At 41.0% G+C, this 17,613-nt stretch overlaps 1 protein-coding gene across 16 annotated transcripts in view; it reads left to right on the top strand.

Moving 5' to 3' along the window:
• The first annotated feature begins 5,235 nt into the window (after positions 1-5,235).
• The window catches only part of KATNAL1 (katanin catalytic subunit A1 like 1), a 90,402-nt gene continuing 78,024 nt past the window's right edge, over positions 5,236-17,613 (top strand). For 12 of the 16 annotated variants that reach the window (XR_012327560.1, XR_012327559.1, XR_012327556.1 and 9 more), the window contains exons 1-3: positions 5,236-5,350; positions 15,230-15,402; positions 17,212-17,372. Coding sequence is in view for 9 of the 16 variants with exons in the window: in XM_073795014.1 (XP_073651115.1) it covers positions 15,241-15,402; positions 17,212-17,372 (323 nt within the window). In the remaining 7 variants the exon portion in view is untranslated. Of the gene's footprint in view, positions 5,351-5,608; positions 5,726-5,790; positions 5,989-6,353; positions 6,465-15,229; positions 15,403-17,211; positions 17,373-17,613 lie in introns of those variants that run through there. The other 4 variants (XM_073795009.1, XM_019936794.3, XM_033843481.2 and 1 more) reach the window with 4 other exon arrangements.

Genomic DNA, 17,613 nt, shown 5'->3' with positions numbered 1-17,613 from the left:
ATGATTCATGCAGCCAGTATTTATGACGTTGTAGCATTTATGCACATAAATCACAAAGAAGACCTAAAATGTAGCAGAAAAGCAAGAGCCAGAAAAGGAGATGGAATTGCGCCTCCCAACTCCATCCTTCTCCGTTCTATAGTCACAGTAGAACAGGACACAGGAAACCAGGGGGGAAAAAGGTATTCCAGGAATGGGAGGGTCCCTCTAGAGTGGCTTGTATTTTCTTGCAATGGGAAGGAGGAAGGGGATCCCAGCTGAACTGTTCCGTTTTTCATTCAGACCTGCAATGTTTCATGGCTGGGGTTGCTTGCCACAAGACTGCCTTCTAAGAATAGAAAACCTGATCACAAGCTGCTTTTCCTCTGCGACACGCCACCTACATCGTAACATGCTTCAGTGGCTGAATCAGAAGGTGACGTGCTTTTCAATTCGCTAGAAGATATTCTGCTTGTCACAAACGAAGTAACTCTTGCCAACATTTTCGAGTAATGCACATTTGGTTATGTGTCCTTCTACTAAATATAAGGTCCTACAATAGTTAGGGGAAAGAAGCACTGCGAATGTGTTAGCACCTTGCTGAGTATTCACGATGACTTACTGCAGTGCTCAAAGAAATCCCGTGACTCCAGCTGTCACAGGGGAGTATGGGTTCATTCATTGAGTTATGTACCCACAACACTCCAGAGTGCTACAAATCCACTTAACAACCTTGAATCCTGAGTTTTCTGTTCATATTTGTAAATCAGCATAAAGAAATACAGAATCACAAGCAAGGAGAATCCCCACAGGCTACTGCCAAGAGGTTTTCTGTTTATTTTGGCACACATAGGAAATATTCTGAATCCCTAAAATGGGGAGCAGTTCTTTTCATTAGGAATATGTGATTAAGTGACGCTGGTCTTTAAAGAAAGTCTCACTTCTAACGGAAGCACTGAAGCAGAAGTACAGTTCGTGAATAAAACAGAGCAAAGCCTCATTTTGGCTGGATAAGACAGAAACACAGGTACCAGTTTCTTCATTTCCTTCTCTTATTATCTCCTCCATTACCTTTAAGAAAAGACAGCATCAGAGAGACAAAATTGCTGCCCTGAAAATCTTTTTAATCCTCCCCTTGCATTCACGTTATGAGGCCCCTGGTACCACTTCCTGGCTTTCTGCATCATTAGCTATTTGCTCCCACTTGCCAATGAGGAATACAAGGGTAGCAAGTGAAAAAGCTGAGTGTCCACATTCTGAGAGAGGTCAGATTCCAGACGAAGCTTGGGGTTCAGGCCAAGCTCTGGGAGAACACTGCAGGCTCATTGGCAGTGAGGCTCAGGGGCCAGAGTAGGCCTGGGGTCCAACAGAGACAGCTTCTGTGGAGGAGCTGGGTCTTCGCTTTTCGCAGACCTGAAATGCACAGCACCTCTACCTGGCAGGACTGGTCCCTCGACATGCAGGACACCTGCTTGTTTATTTAAGAACCCCGACTCCTCTAAGGTAGTGTTCTTGGCTCTTTTCCACCGACATTCACAGGAGGAAATATATTTTACTTCACGATCCATATTGGTCAGGGTCCACCAGTTCAGGATGTATTAAGAAGCTGCAAGTGTCCTGTATGTACTAGAAGGGGGAGGACCACCAGAGAGGAGGTTGCCCTAAGGAGAAAAGCTAAGGAGCCACCAATCAAAAATATTTGTGTCCTTTTTACAGAAAAGGTATTATAAAGATGTTTTGGGGAATACCCGGAAATGCACATCAGAGGAGCTTGAAAGCTAGTGAGGAGAAAAGACAAAAGCCAACGAGTAATCAGTACGTGATCTGTCACGAGGCAGTGTGGTTAGTTGTCCGAGGGTGACACAGGTGGGAAATACTGTGAGTACAGGGCAGGAGAGTAGGATTGTGAGCAGGAACGATCTGGAAAGGTTCCATGTAAAGGCCTGAGTTAGTTTTGATAGAACAGGTAGAATTTAGTGGAGGGGGGAGCATTCCAGGTGAAGAGGACAGTAGAACAGTAGAACAAGCCCCTGCATGCTTGCTGCAGCGCTGGGACCTGGGGGCCAAAACCAGTGAGGGAAATCTGAGTGTTGCCCGGGGCCAAGACGAAGCCTTGTACATGGACAGGCTCTATGGACTGAACGCTGGGAACCATTCCCACGTTTAAGGAGCAGGTAGGAGAGCTGGTGAAGAACGCAGTGACGATGCTTTGAAGAGAACCAAGGTCACGGGGCACAAAGGAGGGAGGTCAGTAAAGTCAAAGGCTACCAAGGCCAGGGGACTGAGGACTGAGGGAAAACTTCTGGCTTTGAACCAGAAGCGCCGAGTCTCTCTCTCTTTTTTTTTTTTTTTTTTTGGCTGTCTTGTGGCTTGTGGGATCTTAGTTCCCTGACCAGGGATAGAACCCGGGCCACAGCAGTGAAAGCGATGAGTCCTCACCACTGGACCACCAGGGAATTCCCGCAAAGTCTCTTTAATGAGGGCGGTGGCTCTTCACCATATTGTCTATCTCGGGAGATTAATCTGTTATTACTTTCAGCCCCATCTTTTGAATTTGCACAGTGTGTTTAACTATCACTTCAACTGGTAGAAAGTATCCAGTGAAAACACCCACCTAAAGTTTACAGGCAGTCCCCGTAGTTTCCCAGCCATCCAGAGCCACGCTGTTTTTTAAGGCTGTGCTTCAGTGGCTCGTGGTCTTCCTGTGCATGACTGCCCTCCTTCAGCTTCCTGCAAAGCAGCTGTTTCCTTTCGCTGCTGTCATCCACTCTCCTCAAGGGGCTTGTCCTGCTGCATGGAGGCTCTGGGATCCCAACTTCAGAAAACAAGGAGGGTTATGCGTTGGGACCTTGCGTTTGGAGACCTCTTCATGGTTGTAGGCTGCACTGCGACCCCAGCCAGCTGCTTTGCAAGTGCAAGTGACTGTGAACACAGGAAACCAGGTGAAGGATCGATGGATCAGGTGAACCTGTCACCCTGACTAAACATGTGTTCAGCTGGGAGCCGATCAGTATCATCTTCCCCAGGAATAAAGGAAAGTCTATTTATAGCCTTAAAATATATGCACAGTTGTGACCAAATTGCTAGAGGTGACAGGTCCGGGTGTTGCTTCTGTGATTGCTTAATACTTAGGTTTTGTTCTGGATTTTCTTGTTTGAATGCTGTCATTTCTTCTGCACAATATAAGCTGTGACCACGAAGGCTTTGGTTTCTTTTCTTTCTCTTGGACATCAGATTCTAGCTACTATCAACTGCTTCCTAACTTATACTAAATAGTTCTCATAATTGAATCCACTCTGTAGGTAGCCTAAACACATCATGTGCGTAAGCTGCTTACTTATTGAGTAACTATAATGTGGGCTGAATCAAATAGAATATGCAGAAATATTCTGGGGTGAAGACAATTATTTTAATAGCTGGCATTACAGTTTCTCTTGGCAAGGCACTTTTTTGTGTGTAGGAAAATACTTTGATAAACAGTTTAGGAATGGAAGGTGACCCTAAGTATAGATTCGGAGACAGAGATAAGTAAAAGTACTATATAAGGAGAGAAAATAGGACGGGAGGGATGGGACCACAGAGATGATGGAGAGTGGGAAGCTGCGATTCATACTAAAAGAGGATGGGGGTCGGTGGATACCAAGGCCGCTGGGATACTGAAGGACTTTTAAGAGCAGGGAATTATAATTTTAGGTTATTTGCATCTTTCATTCAGAACGCTTTGGTTGCTACAAACCTTCAGAAGAGTCTGCTATACGAACAACCAAAAAGAGTCTGCTTTCCACATTGTGTGTCAGCAGGAGAAAAAAGCGTTGCAGGAGGTGAGATGTGAGGCAGTCTAACTATTTAGAGAAAACAAGAGCTCAGAGCCAGAAGTGACCCTGAAATTGTAAGCCCCCAAGGCATATGCAGTCTTGGAGAGAACACTGGCCTTCCACAAAATCTCTGTGGACAAGGTGACCCCGACTGAAAACTGATGACACACAGCAGCTTGCTATTTTCAATCATAAATTCTCAAGAGGCTTTTATTACTAGAAAATGACAGGGTCAGTAATGCCTCCTTCCTCCTCCATTTACTTAAATCTATATGCCTCATTTTCCTCACCTGCACACTCTGGAGACTGGACCTAGAATATGTCTGTGGTCTCTATGAGAGTCTACAGCTCTAATAATAATAGCTGCTGTTTTAATGTTCTTTTTTTTGAGGTAAATTTACCTACAGTGAAATGTACAAATCTCAAGTGTAGCATTTCATGAGTTTTGACAAATGCATATACCCTTGGAACCCAAATCTAAGCAAGATATAGAGCTTTTCTATCACTACAGAAAAATTCCCTCTTCAGTCAAACCACACCCTCACCTCCAGGCGCCCACCCTTCTGGCTCTTATCACGATGGATCAAAGAACTAATATTTAAAAGTTACTGTTGAATGCCAGGCTTTGTTTTAGAATGCTTCATCAGCATCAGTGCTTTTATTTCTCACGAGCACTGTGAAATGGCTCTTACCTCCATTTTGCAGATTAAAACGTTGAGCATCAGACCAATTAAGTTGCCCCTGGTTATCAGCCACCCAGTGTAGCGGCAGGGCGTGAACGAAGAAGTGGGTTTTAGACTCACGGCATCTCTGAGACGGGTCATGGCCAGCCCACATACGATTATTTAAGAAATATTATAGATCAATGTTCAAGTGAAATCAATGCCATTTACAAATTCTCAAGCCTCCCGAATAATCCTAAAGGCCGCATGCATTACACTTCACTAAATGATTCGTTTCTATCCTACACAGAAAATGGCAGAAAGGAGGTGTGAGAGGTTGCAAATTCGGTTTTACTGGTGAAAAAACTCAAAAGAGGTGACTTAGGTTCCAAACATGCCTCGAGGCAGGGCCCGCGGGGATGCCAGGATAGGCGGCGAGGGAAGGGCTGGACCAGCGACCTTTAAAGAGCCTGGCGCCGCTCCTTCCTCTGACGCCACAGGCATCGTCTCAGAATAGAGCAGGCTCGACGCGCTCGCCGAGAGAACGGACACGCGTCCTGCCACGGGGATTGGACGCTGCCGCGCAGGGCTCATCGGCAGCACCGGAGTTCAATTCGTCACCCGTCCCCCTCAATGCCACCGTCTCCCTCCGCTCCTAGGCGCACCCTAGTGCCTCCCTGCCCCGGCACCTGGGTGGGTTCCCAGGCTCCTCCCCAGAGCTGACTTCGAGCCCCACGCCCTACAGGCCCACGGCTGCCATGGCAACCGTACGCCGCCGCCGCCGCCTCTACACGCACGTCGCGAACTAACGGACTCCGCGGCGGCGGCGGCCTATGCCCCACCCCCACCCCACCTGGACCGCAGCAAAACGGTCGGTCGACCTGCGGCACCTAGGTAATGAATCCGAAGGAGACGGGCGCCAGCTACAGAGCCGCTGGTGGGGTATCCGGTTTGACAGCCCCACCCCTGCTCCCGCCGCGGGAGAGGCGGGGGCTGTGCGCGGCGGGGGAGGCAGTGCGTGCCGTGCGGGACGGGGAGAGCCGCGGGAGCGCATGGCATGATGGGGATTGTAGTTCAGCGGCTCCTTGGGCTCGCGGCCTTGGCGGGGCGGCCTGGACGGGAGAACTACAAAGCCCGGCGTCCCCGACAGCTGGGAAAGACCGATAAACTTTGAGCCGAGCGGGGAGAGACAATCTTTCTCTTTGTGTTGAGGGGGGTTCTGGGGTGGTCGCGGAATTGGGTTCTGAGCGCTGGGAAGGGGAAGTGGAGGTGAGACTCGGGCTTTCCGCCCCGCCATTTGGCCCGCCCCGGTTGCAGAACTGGCCCCACCCCGGCCCGGCCACCGCCCCGCGTAGTCTCTGGGAGGAGCGGCCGCCCAGGCTGCAGGGCCTCGGGCCTTCGGCGCCTCTCCCCCTCAGGTTGCTGCCTCTCGGTGCAGAACCGTATGTATGGCACACGTTTGATGGGAGACCCGAAAAACTATATTTTAACAGGCGTTTCTCCTTTTCCCTGATTCCCTCCTTTATTTCTAGGTATTTGATCAGATTTGTTCTGAAGTAGTTAGGAGGTGTTTGCATTAATTAAACCCATTGATTAATAATTACTCAAAGGGCATTAATGTTTAAAGGTTAAGTGTAGAAGTAGAGAAAAGATACCATGCTGTTATATGGTAGTATCTGATATTTTTACCGTTTTGCGTTTTGCATTTTATTTATTGAGGGTCAAGATCCACCCCTGCCTACTAGCCTGAACACTGCCGACACATATTTTGATTCTATTTGAAACCTCAGTTCAACTTTAAATCACTAATGTTTTTGAAATACAGACTTGTCTTTTTATTTCATTTTTTTTAGCAGTGGGTAGTAATAATTATTTTATTTTTTATAACATTTCTCAGAATTTCTCAGGACCATTTTTCAGAATGAAAAGCGCCGTGTTCTTTCTTTCTTTCTTTTTCTTAATGCTCTGGAATACACCTTAGCACCTGAAGTTTGCTCAGGCCCTGGCGGTAAGGAAGCTGACACAGATGTAGAAAACCTGCCTTGTCTACCCTTTAACATTTTTTGATAGGTAGAATACCATCCTAGAAATTTGGCATTTTACAGTGGTATGTTGGGAAATTATTGATGTATTGTGGGCTTATTTTGTGTGTGTATGTTTTAAAACAAGAAAACATCATAAGGCCACTATAAAATTCCTTTTATTTCCATTAAATGAAGTTGGCCTCTGTAAACTATACTTAAAGTAGCAGTTTCATAGGAGGAGATAAAAAGTAGGTTTAGTAAGACCACTAGAAAAAAATCAAGACCTTACGGTATACAGTATAAGGATTTGAAATACCTTATTTATTCATTCAAGATTTGTTAAGGACCTATTATGTGCCAGGCAATAGATGCCAGGTGGTGGGAATTGAGAGATGATAGAATATAGTCTGTGTCCTGCGTGGGCACACATTCGTGTCATCACAGTAGTGTGGGAGAGAGGTGCAAGTTGCTGTGAGCCTCGAGTGGGAATACGTGGTAATATCACAGTGACGTGTATTGAATACTTACTTTGTGGGAGGTACTCTGGCGTATTTTGCATGCAATCCCACTGCTGTTATCTAGAGATGAGGAAACAGCCTTAGAGACCTTGCCCAAAGGCATAGCTGATAAGATGTGAACCTGGGATTTCAACCCACGTGGGTCTAGCTCATCTCAGTCATGATCTCAACCACTCATGCCGTTCTCCACACCCTTTGGAAGAAAGATCCTGACTCTGTCTAGGGAGATTAGGAGAAGCCTCCAGAATGATGTGACGTTTGACTTGTGTTAGGAAAGTTGCTTAAGCTTTTCCTGGAGAGAGGCTGAGGAGAGTCATTCTAGGCAAATGGCATTACAAAAGCAAAGGAAAAATTGGAGTGCTTTGTGTTTGCGGAACCCTAGGTCATTCTGATGACTAAATCCCAGAATACTTGCAATGTAGTGGGAGAGACCAGGTCTCGAAGTACTTGGTACCATGATAAAGCGTTTAGAATTTTTTCCTCAACATGGGGTGACTGTTGAAGAATTTCTGATGGAGTAGTGCCATTTATTGGGTTTGGATTTTAGAAAGACCTCCGGCTCCAGTGTGGAGAATGGATCCAGGAGAGAGGTGATAGGAAAACCAGTTTTAGGGGGGGAAAAAAAAAAGTCCAGTAAGGAAAAGAGCCTAAAGTAAGCAGTCGGAGTTATGGGAAGAGATGGATTGCAGGAGTATTTAAGAGGTAAAATTGATATGACTTGATAAGAGTTTGGATGTTGGGGGCTAGAAAGATTTGGAATCCTAAGACAAATGATTCTTAGTTTTCTGGCTAGGATGACTGATGGGATATTGAAACCACTGATTGAGACGAGGAGGAGCAGGTTTTTATCGGGGGCAAAAGATAAAGATAAATCGGTTTACTTTTGAGTATTTGTTCAAGGTTCCTTGATATTCAGGGAAGGAGGCATTTGTATCCAGAGTTCTGGACAGAGCTCAGAGGTAGAGGTTTACGTGTAGATAAGTAGTTACAGGAGAGAATGGACCAGCTCACATAGGAGGAATGTGTAGCTATGAAAAAAGAAGAGGTTTGGATGTGGATCTCTTGAGAAACAGCAGCATTTACAGGGGAGTTGAGTTTCTGGGGAGAGGGAGGTGTGTTTGAAAGGAAGTGGGAGCCCACAGATGAGGCTGAGAGGTCAGGAGGCAGAGAGCAAGGAGAAGAACCGCAGAAAGCATCATAACAAATGACGAAGGAGAGGAAAGCAGGAAGCAGGGAGGGAGTGGTCCAGGTGCCTCGGAGAGGGTGAGTAAGGCAAAGATTGAAATGTGTCCAGTGGATTTGGTGACTGCACATCATTTCTAAACTTTGCAAAAATGAAGAAGAGGAATCTGGGCATAGGCTACTTGAAAAGAGTTTCCGTATTAATACATACACAAAAGAAAACAGAATAATGAGCCCCATGTAGCCATCACCTAGCTTGGAGAATGAACACATGACCAATTTTGTTTCGTCTATAATCTCTGCCCACATTTGGATAATTTTATTTATTTCTTTTTTAATTAATTTTTATTTTTGGCTGCATTGGATGTTCGTTGCTGCGCACGGGCTTTCTCTAGTTGCAGTGAGCAGGGGCTCCTCTTCGTTGTGGTGCGTAGGCTTCTCATTGCGGTGGCTTCTCTTGTTGCGGAGCACGGGCTCTAGGCGCGCGGGCTTCAGTAGCTGTGGCTCGCGGGCTCAGTAGTTGTGGTGTGCGGGCTTAGTTGCTCTGCGGCACGTGGGAATCTTCCTGGACCAGGGATTGAACGGTGTCCCCTGCCAACACTGGCAGGCGGATTCTTAACCACTGCACCACCAGGGAAGTCCCATGGATTATTTTAAAGCTAGACTCAGATATCATATCTTTTTATCTGTAATTATTTCATTATGTATCTTTGAAAGTTAAGGATTCTTTAAAAAAAAAATAGAACTGTAGTATTGCCTACTTAAAAAATTCAACAGTACTTCCTTAACATTAAAATTTCCAGTCACACTTCTTTTTAAAGAAGCTTGACTGTGAAGAAAAAGAGTTGAGGCAAACTAAAAGAGGTTTATAGGTTTTTTTTTTAAAGATTGATGACAAGCTATTAAGGAAAGAGCCTATAAAGAGGAAATGTGTGACAATGTAGGCGACGAAGAGCGAGGAGAGAGCTGATCGAGATCCCTGAGAAAGTAGGAAAGGATGGGATGAGCAGGGTGGAAGAATTAGGCTAGAATGAATTTGGTACGTTTCATAAGCAGCAGCTAAGTTCTAGCTGTGTTACTAGGCAGCATGCTAGTGTTGATAGGAGGGGAGATGCTCTGAAAAAGGAAGAGATGCGAATAGATATAGGTTGGGTGGTAAAAGGTGAGAGTTCAAAGCTTATGGCCCCTAAGAGGTGGATAGAAGTAAACGTCAATTGATGAGAGATGAGATTGGGGTTAGGAAAGGAGAATAGTGGAGATTTGAAATAGCCACTATGGAACCTGAGCTAGGACAAGTAAGAATTGTTTCATTGATTAGATGACAGCAAAACACCAGGCGGTGCAATTTTTTTTCCTTATAATTTGATTGGTTTACTAAGGGGAAGCTTAAAATAGTGAGGAAACCAATATCCTAATGTGTTCTGAAGAGAAGAGAATTCAGGCCAAGAACTTATGATTGGACCATTCCTCAATAACTTTAGATTTATTCATTTAAACTGATAATTGCTGTCTATTTGTATAAATATCACACTAAAACTAGAAAGACCCTTACAGATCTTTTGGATCAATACTTTAGTTTCTCAACATATACAGTGATATTCTTTTACAGAGAACATTTCTCCAAGGATCATTTCCTGAGTGTGGTGCAGTGGGAGGGGTCAGATAGATCTGTTGTCCACTTCTGGAACTACAGCTTATTTTCCATGTGATCATGCGCATGTTTCCAGACCTGCGCCCCACTCAAAAAAGATGTTAATGCTATCTATAAGATTTTTGGGAAGATTAGACAGTTTAACGGAGGTAAACCTGAAGTGCTCCGTAACCGGAGGCCTTTCTCTCCCCCTTCTCCCCCTTCCTTACCAACAACATGGCAGGATTCTCAGTTCTCTTTGACAAAAGGCCATGTTCTGTGACTTTACTTGACCACATTAAGCAGGTAGATCAGGTAGTAGTTACATTACAAAATGATAATTTGATCTATATAAAAAGATTCATCGGGCTTCCCTGGTGGCTCAGTGGTTGAGAGTCCGCCTGCCGATGCAGGGGACACGGGTTCGTGCCCCGGTCTGGGAAGATGCCACATGCCGCGGAGCGGCTGGGCCCGTGAGCCATGGCCGCTGAGCCTGCGCGTCCGGAGCCTGTGCTCCGCAACGGGAGAGGCCACAACAGTGAGAGGCCCGCGTATCGCCAAAAAAAAAAAAAAATTATACTGATTGGTTTTTTAATAGAAACCACCTTGAATTTTTGGTATAAGCCCCACTTGGTCATAATGTGTTATCCTTTTTATATACTGGACTTGATTAGCTAAAATTTAAATATTTTTGTATCTGTGTTCCTGAGGGATACTGGTAGGTAAATTTCTTTTCTTATAATGTCTGGTTTTGGTATCAGGGTAAAGCTGGCCTTAAAGTATGAGTTGGCGGTTTTTCCACCTCTTCCTTTTTCTGAGAGAGTTTGTTTGGAATTGGTTTATTTTTTCCCTGAGTACTTGAGAGGATTCACTTGTGAAACCTTTTGGATTTGGAGTGTTTTGGGAGTTTTTTTTTGTTTGTTTATTTTGGGTTTTTTTTGGTGGAAAGAGTTTAAATTACAAATTGAATTTCATTGATTGACAGAGGACTATTCAGATTAATTACTCTGTTTCTTCTTGAGAAATAGCTTTGGTATGTTGTGACTTTCATAGAACTTGTCCATTTCATTAAGCCCTCTTTTGCCTTTTAATAGCTCTAAAGTTTGTAGTGATAACCCCTCCATCATTTCTGATTTTGGTAATTTGTGTTTTCTCTCTCCCTTTCTTGGTCAGTAATACTAGAGGTTTAATCATTTTTAATGATCTTTCCAAAGAACCAGCTTTTGGCTACATAGAAATTTCTTTTTTTTTTTCTGTTCTATTTTATTGATTTTTGCTCTTAACCTTATTATGTTCTTCCTTCTACTTCTTTTGGGTTAATATGTGTTTATTTTCCTAGAGTCTTAAGACAAGCTGAAAGCAGGAGTTGGCAACCTATAGTCTGGGGGCCAAATTCAATCTGCTCCTTATTTTTGTATGGCCCATGAACTAAGAATGTTATTTTCCTTTTTTTTAATGGTTAAAGAAGTCAAAAGAAGAATAGTGTTCTGTGACGTGAAAATAAATGAAATTCAGATATCAGTGTCTATAAATAAAGTTTTATTGGAACACAACCACACTCATTTGTTTACATATTGTTTATGGCTACTTTTGTGCAGAGTTCAGTAGTTGGAGTAGAGACTTCGTGATGTTCCCGTTGCTTTGCACTGCTGCTTGGTGTGCACTATAATCACAGTGTTTCACGTGCCCTGCATATCACTGTACTGTGACATTTTACTTCATTCATTGTCAGCGGATTCCCATCATGTCAAAACAAGAAAAGATGAGAAAAATGGACTTGACATATTTATACTTTTAAAGCACAGTGGAGTGTAGAATATCGAAGTAAATGACAAAGCATTTTGATTGTTATGCAATGACACTATAGCTGTGCTAAAGACATACAATTTACACTGACATTACCAGAGAATCACTCGTCATGGTATTCCCAATTCATAGGAAAGCAGTGGTTAGAAAACTTAAAAAGGAATATCTTTTTAAGCAGCATTTCTTCACAAAATTAAAAAACGAAAATCAGGCTGCACCCAGAGTAAGTTTCTGAGTGTCTCATTTGTTGGCCAAACAAGGAAGTCATTTACCAATGGTAATTTAAGTAAATCTTGTTTGATTGTAGCAGCCAAAGAAATGTGTCTGGAGAAAATAAACTTGCTTGTGACTATTAGCCTTCTGGTGAGAACAGTTGCTATTGAGGACATCAATAATCAATTAAATAAAACAAGGCAAATGATTTTGATTGGTTTTCCTTGGCTCTTGATGAATTGACAGATGTTACCAAAACAGCTTAAGTGTTTATTTGAGAAGTCAATGCTGAGTTTGAAGTTACTGAAAAATTACATTTAATGAATAGTATTTGTGGAATAGCTACAGACAGGAATACTTATAAAAAGTTGAGAAAACACGAATTCTGTACAACCTGAAGTGGAATCTGTTAAGATGTGTTGAAACTCGGGGTGGCAAAAAATATGTGTAGAACAGAAAAAGGCTTAGGTGAACAAATTTACAAAGCTGTGAAAATGTAGCATGGTTAAAGTTGTTGGCTCTTCACTGTTTTTTAAAATTTTATTTATTTTTTATTTTATTTATTTTTGGCTGTGTTGGGTCTTCGTTGCTGCACACGGGCTTTCTCTAGTTGCTGTGAGCAGGGGCTCCTCTTCATTGCAGCGCATGGGCTTCTCATTGCGGTGGCTTCTTTTGTTGCAGAGCAGGGGCTGTAGGTGCATAGGCTTCAGTAGTTGCAGCATGCTGGCTCAGTAGTTGTGGCTCGTGGGGCCTAGTGCACAGGCTCAGTAGTTGTGGTGCACAGGCTTAGTTGCTCTGTGCCATGTGGGATCTTCCCGGACCAGGGCTCGAACCCATGTCCCCTGCATTGGCAGGCGGATTCTTAACCACTGTGCCACCAGGGAAGCCCTTCACTGTTTTTTTTTATCAGCAGGCGTTTTGCAGAGAATATTTGAATCTATCATGTAGTAAGGAAGCATTAGTGTCTTAAGACTCGAGTGTTGCTCTTGAGGACTTAGCCATTGTCAGTTCCATGAATCTTTGTCAGAAATAGACTTGCCCCTGCCACACAGCAGTTTGGTGGCTTGTAGTGGTAAAGTTCTATTGTAATCGCTTGAGCTAAGGGCTGATTAGAAATTTTTCTGAATGAGAGGAACTGCTCTCACCCACTATTACTGAACACTGAATGGCTTTGGAAATCAGTTTGGCTGCAGACTTAATAATGTTTCTTTATGAATCAACTGAAAATTACAGGACCAAACAGTGCTTATATGCAAAACTAAAAGTTATTTCAATGCCAACTAATGTTTGAATCACAAGTAATACCAAGCTATTTTATATAGCTTTCCTTGCTGTCAAAAGTTAAAGCAAAGAAGTGAGATCTCCATTCCCACCCAGATTTTCAGTATATTTTTTTGAGCTCAAACTACTTTGATGCAAGTGCAAAGGAAATTTCCATATTATGAAATCCATTTAACTGTGTAATTGAGATACTTCCACTTACCCTTCAATTGGAAGTGATTAACATGCAATGTAATGACATGCTAAAAGACATTATCAAGAGAAGAATAAAATCTTTAAATGCTTTCCAAACAGTGAATATGCTGGATGAAATCATATGCTTGTGATTTGATATCATTATGTGACAGTACCTATCTGGGTAAAAAGACACTTTTAAACATGAAATGCATAAGTATTATTAAAGAGCAGCATTAACATACGAACATTTGCAATTGCTTTTGATGATAGGGAACAGTAACTTTGAATCTGAACTACATGAAATATCCCCCCACAAAAGAGTTCCATCCTTATTAGTAGACCTGTTTTGCAAAAAGTGGTACTCAACTATTACTACTATAATATTTTGAATTTTGTCGATAAAAATTGTGGACATTTTTGTCTCATTATATAAGTACTTACATAATATCCTCGATTTTGCCCATTGCCCCTCAAAGCTAAAAATATTTACTCTCTGGCCCTTTACAGAAAAAGTTTGCTGACCCCTGCTTTCCATCGAGATATTTTCAGTCTGCATATTTGTGTACCTGTACATATTAGCAGAATTAATGCTTTTGTCTCACAGTGACTAATTTGAAGAATTGTTCTAATTTGAAGAGGAGGCTTTCCGTGGTTGTCCTATTTTCTGTGGGTAGATCTACTGAATGTTGACATTTCTTACTGTGTAACAGTAGTGTACTATTTGCTGCAGTGTGATTCTCAAGTAACATAGATGCTGCCTTCAAGGAACCTATGCCTGGAGAAGGGGCAAATAATATGCCAAAACACATAAAGGAAACAATTTTATTCTCAGAAATGTACTGGAGTCAGCTGAAATGACTAGAACTAGAGACAGTTAATTTTGAGGAAGAGTTTTTGAGCCCCTTAAGAATAGATAAGAAGTAGAGAGGAAGGGCCAAGCTACCCACATCAAAATTTAATTCCCTCAGGAAGGCATGGAGAAATATTTTGATTTTTCTCTACCAAGTGTATTCATTGGTTTACTGTTCCAGGAAATAAGAGTAGGTCAATTTGGACTCATTCCCAAGATGTCATTCTCCTGTATCTCTGGACTTCCTACTCTTTGTAGTTTTCGGTGGAAAGCAGCTTTGCTTAGAAGCCTTGGATGATCTTGGGAGACTTTAGAGAAGCCTGGAAGAAAAGCCAGAATTACTGGGCTGGAGGGCTTTGGTGGAAACCAGAGGTTCAGATGATATTTTTTCCTAGCATCTTATAGAAGGGGAAAGATTAATGATAGTTATTTGCACAGACAAAAAGCTACAAATGACAGGGTCATAGAAGATTACAACATGAGGAGCAAAAAGAGCTCAAGTAGTTTAATTCACAGGTTTTTTCTTAGATTTAAATTGTATGGAACAATTAAATGTATACAAACGATGCATGGACAACTATAGGCTGTTCTTTTAAAATGTGTTCCTTAAGTCAAAAAGTTCCTTAACTTTTTGTTCTTGGGGCCAAATAGTTTTAGTGAGAAATAGTTTCTGCAGTTTTAATTGTTGATGTCATTGGAAAATGTGAGATATTCATATATTTATTTTTACATTGTCAAGAATAGGTGGACTAAAATAAAGCAAGTTTATCTTTACTATTATTGCAGCGTGTAGTAATTATAAATGAGCAAGGAGAACTAGTGTCTAATTTATTTACCTGTAACATAAATCGATAGTTCAGAGCTGTGTAATTTGTCTCCTTATTATCTCTTTGTGTGTTCTTTTGTGATCTCCTTTGTATTTCCAAAATTGGGAATTTTGTTCAGTATTATAAGATGCATTCAGATAACCTCAAAGAGTGAGAGAACCATTTTGACTTTCAAAGTAGTTTTAAGCAGATCTTTTAAATCATAATAAGAAATACTTTAAAGTCAGTACTGAAAACTTAATAAAAAGTCATATTTTATGTTTAGGTCTCTGAAAGATGAATTTGGCTGAGATTTGTGACAATGCAAAGAAAGGAAGAGAATATGCACTTCTTGGAAATTATGACTCATCAATGGTATATTACCAGGGGGTGATACAGCAGATTCAGAGACATTGCCAGTCAGTCAGAGACCCAGCTGTCAAAGGCAAATGGCAGCAGGTAAGGTCACGTTCAAGTATTCAGTGAATGAGGGCAGCGGTCTGTTATACTTGAAAGATAAGAGTTAGAAAATTAGTTTGAGATTTTTGTAAATATCTCTTATTTGTCTGAATACTGAAATATATTTAAAATGTACTCTGAATAGTTTTCTGTCTTTCCCAGTTAATATTTTATATACTTTTGATAATATATTTTATGAGACATATTTTGAAGATATTTAATTCAAATTGAATCTACTTTTAATTCTTTTCCCTGATCAGTTGACTAATTGTGTGTGATTACAAATTTTTGAAATAAGGTATTTCTACTTGCCCTTTCCCCTTTCATTTTACATGTAATTTTGACTCATTTCATAAAACTTTTCCTTTAAGAAGATTTCCTCTTCTTTTGAAAGACTGCTTATAAATACAAAGGAGTCAGTAATCTAATAAAAAACACTAATATATTTGCTGTGTCTCTTGACTATACAACTTGGTTATATAATATTACAGTTAATAAAAACTTGAATTAGAATTTCCCCACTTACTCTTAAAACTTAAAATCCTTTTAAAATTAAAAGTACAAAGTCAGGCATTTCTTTGAAGTTTCATTTATGTGCTAATGCCTTTCAAGTGTTTCTTTTAAGTTTTCCACTGGTCAGAAATTGATGGTTTACTAAGTTTTCAGGGTAAATTTGGCTTATTTTCCAACTTAAGTGTTAACCAAATTATGTTGAGTGAGAACAATACACTCGCTTTAACTCAAGTTGAAATTTTTAGTTGTGTTCTATCCTGCATCCTAGCCCCAGGCAGGAGTTGTTTATTAATCTAGCATGGAAATATTTTTGACCTGTTCTTAATTGTGTTAAATAGTGACCATTTTTGTTCTGGTACTTCTACTATGTTTCTTTCTGTTAGGTTCTGAAATTTCATTTCTCTAAGTGTAGCCTATAATTGCATATATTAGTTGAATTTAGATTTTTCTTTGGTTCTGTGACTCCCTTATATGTTCCTTTCTATATATTATTTGAGATAAAGTTAAGGGAAAGTTTCTTATGCTCTGCTTTATAGGGAAGTGTGCTTTCTGGTTAAGAAAATTAAAATTGTTAAAATTAATTTATAAATGTAATTTTCAATCTATTACCTGCTTGTCTTTGAAAATTAGTTTGGGCTCAAAGTTCGAAAACATGAGAATTTCCACATAGTTGGTGCTCAGTGAAGGTTTTTAAATATGGGAAAAATCTTGCCTTTGAGCTCAAAATAAACTTTAGCCAGGACTTGAAAGATTTTAAACAAGGTGAAGAGGATTCAGACCTTGGTGAGGCAGAATTTAAATTGGAAATGGGTAATTCTTAGTATCAATATTACACCACTTCAGGCTTTCAGATGCTCACGACAGTCATTTCGTATTTTGTGATATTGGGGATAGGAAATGCTGATTTCCTATCAGCATTTTGGCTGACAATTTTTGAGGAAGCTTACAAATATATTAAAAGTATTTAGCATAACATAGATTTCTGGGAATGGTTAACTTCTTACTAACTTAGTTGCTTGTTTTAAATTGTCTTAATGGTCATCACATTCTTTGGTAGAAAGAATTTCTTCATGAAAGATATATAACGACTTGCACTAAGAAAAGATATATATTACACTTATGTCTTCAAACCAATTCTTGGCCTCCTATGTAACTTTAAATAGTTGTTTTTTTAAACTATGTTTTAATTACCCATTTTGCATACTTTGAACAACATTAAGAAAACTAGAATTCTATAGCAATTTGTTATTTGCAATTTATATAAATATTTTGTAGCATAAAGACTATTTTTTTAAGGTTCGGCAGGAATTATTGGAAGAATATGAACAAGTTAAAAGTATTGTCAGCACTTTGGAAAGTTTTAAAATCGACAAGCCCCCAGATTTCCCTGTGTCCTGTCAAGATGAACCATTTAGAGATCCTGCTGTTTGGCCGCCCCCTGTGCCTGCAGAACACAGGTAACTGGGACCTTACATTCTCTTTAGGTACTTCTATAGTTAATTGATATTCAGAGTGAAGAGAGTAAAGCTTTATTTGAACAAAGTGTGAAAAACTGTTTTGGGGGGCATGTAAATTTAATACCTATTTATAATTTTCACACGTGTGTTTACAGGGTTTGTATTTGATAAAGAACAGAAGTATATCATTTGTCATCTGTCTTGCTTTTGGAATGTTTTACTACTGTAATCAAAACAATAG

The sequence above is a fragment of the Tursiops truncatus genome, chromosome 18, assembly GCF_011762595.2.
Source record: "Tursiops truncatus isolate mTurTru1 chromosome 18, mTurTru1.mat.Y, whole genome shotgun sequence".
NCBI classification, from domain to species: domain Eukaryota; kingdom Metazoa; phylum Chordata; class Mammalia; order Artiodactyla; family Delphinidae; genus Tursiops; species Tursiops truncatus.
This window is presented reverse-complemented; position numbering and strand designations above follow the sequence as displayed.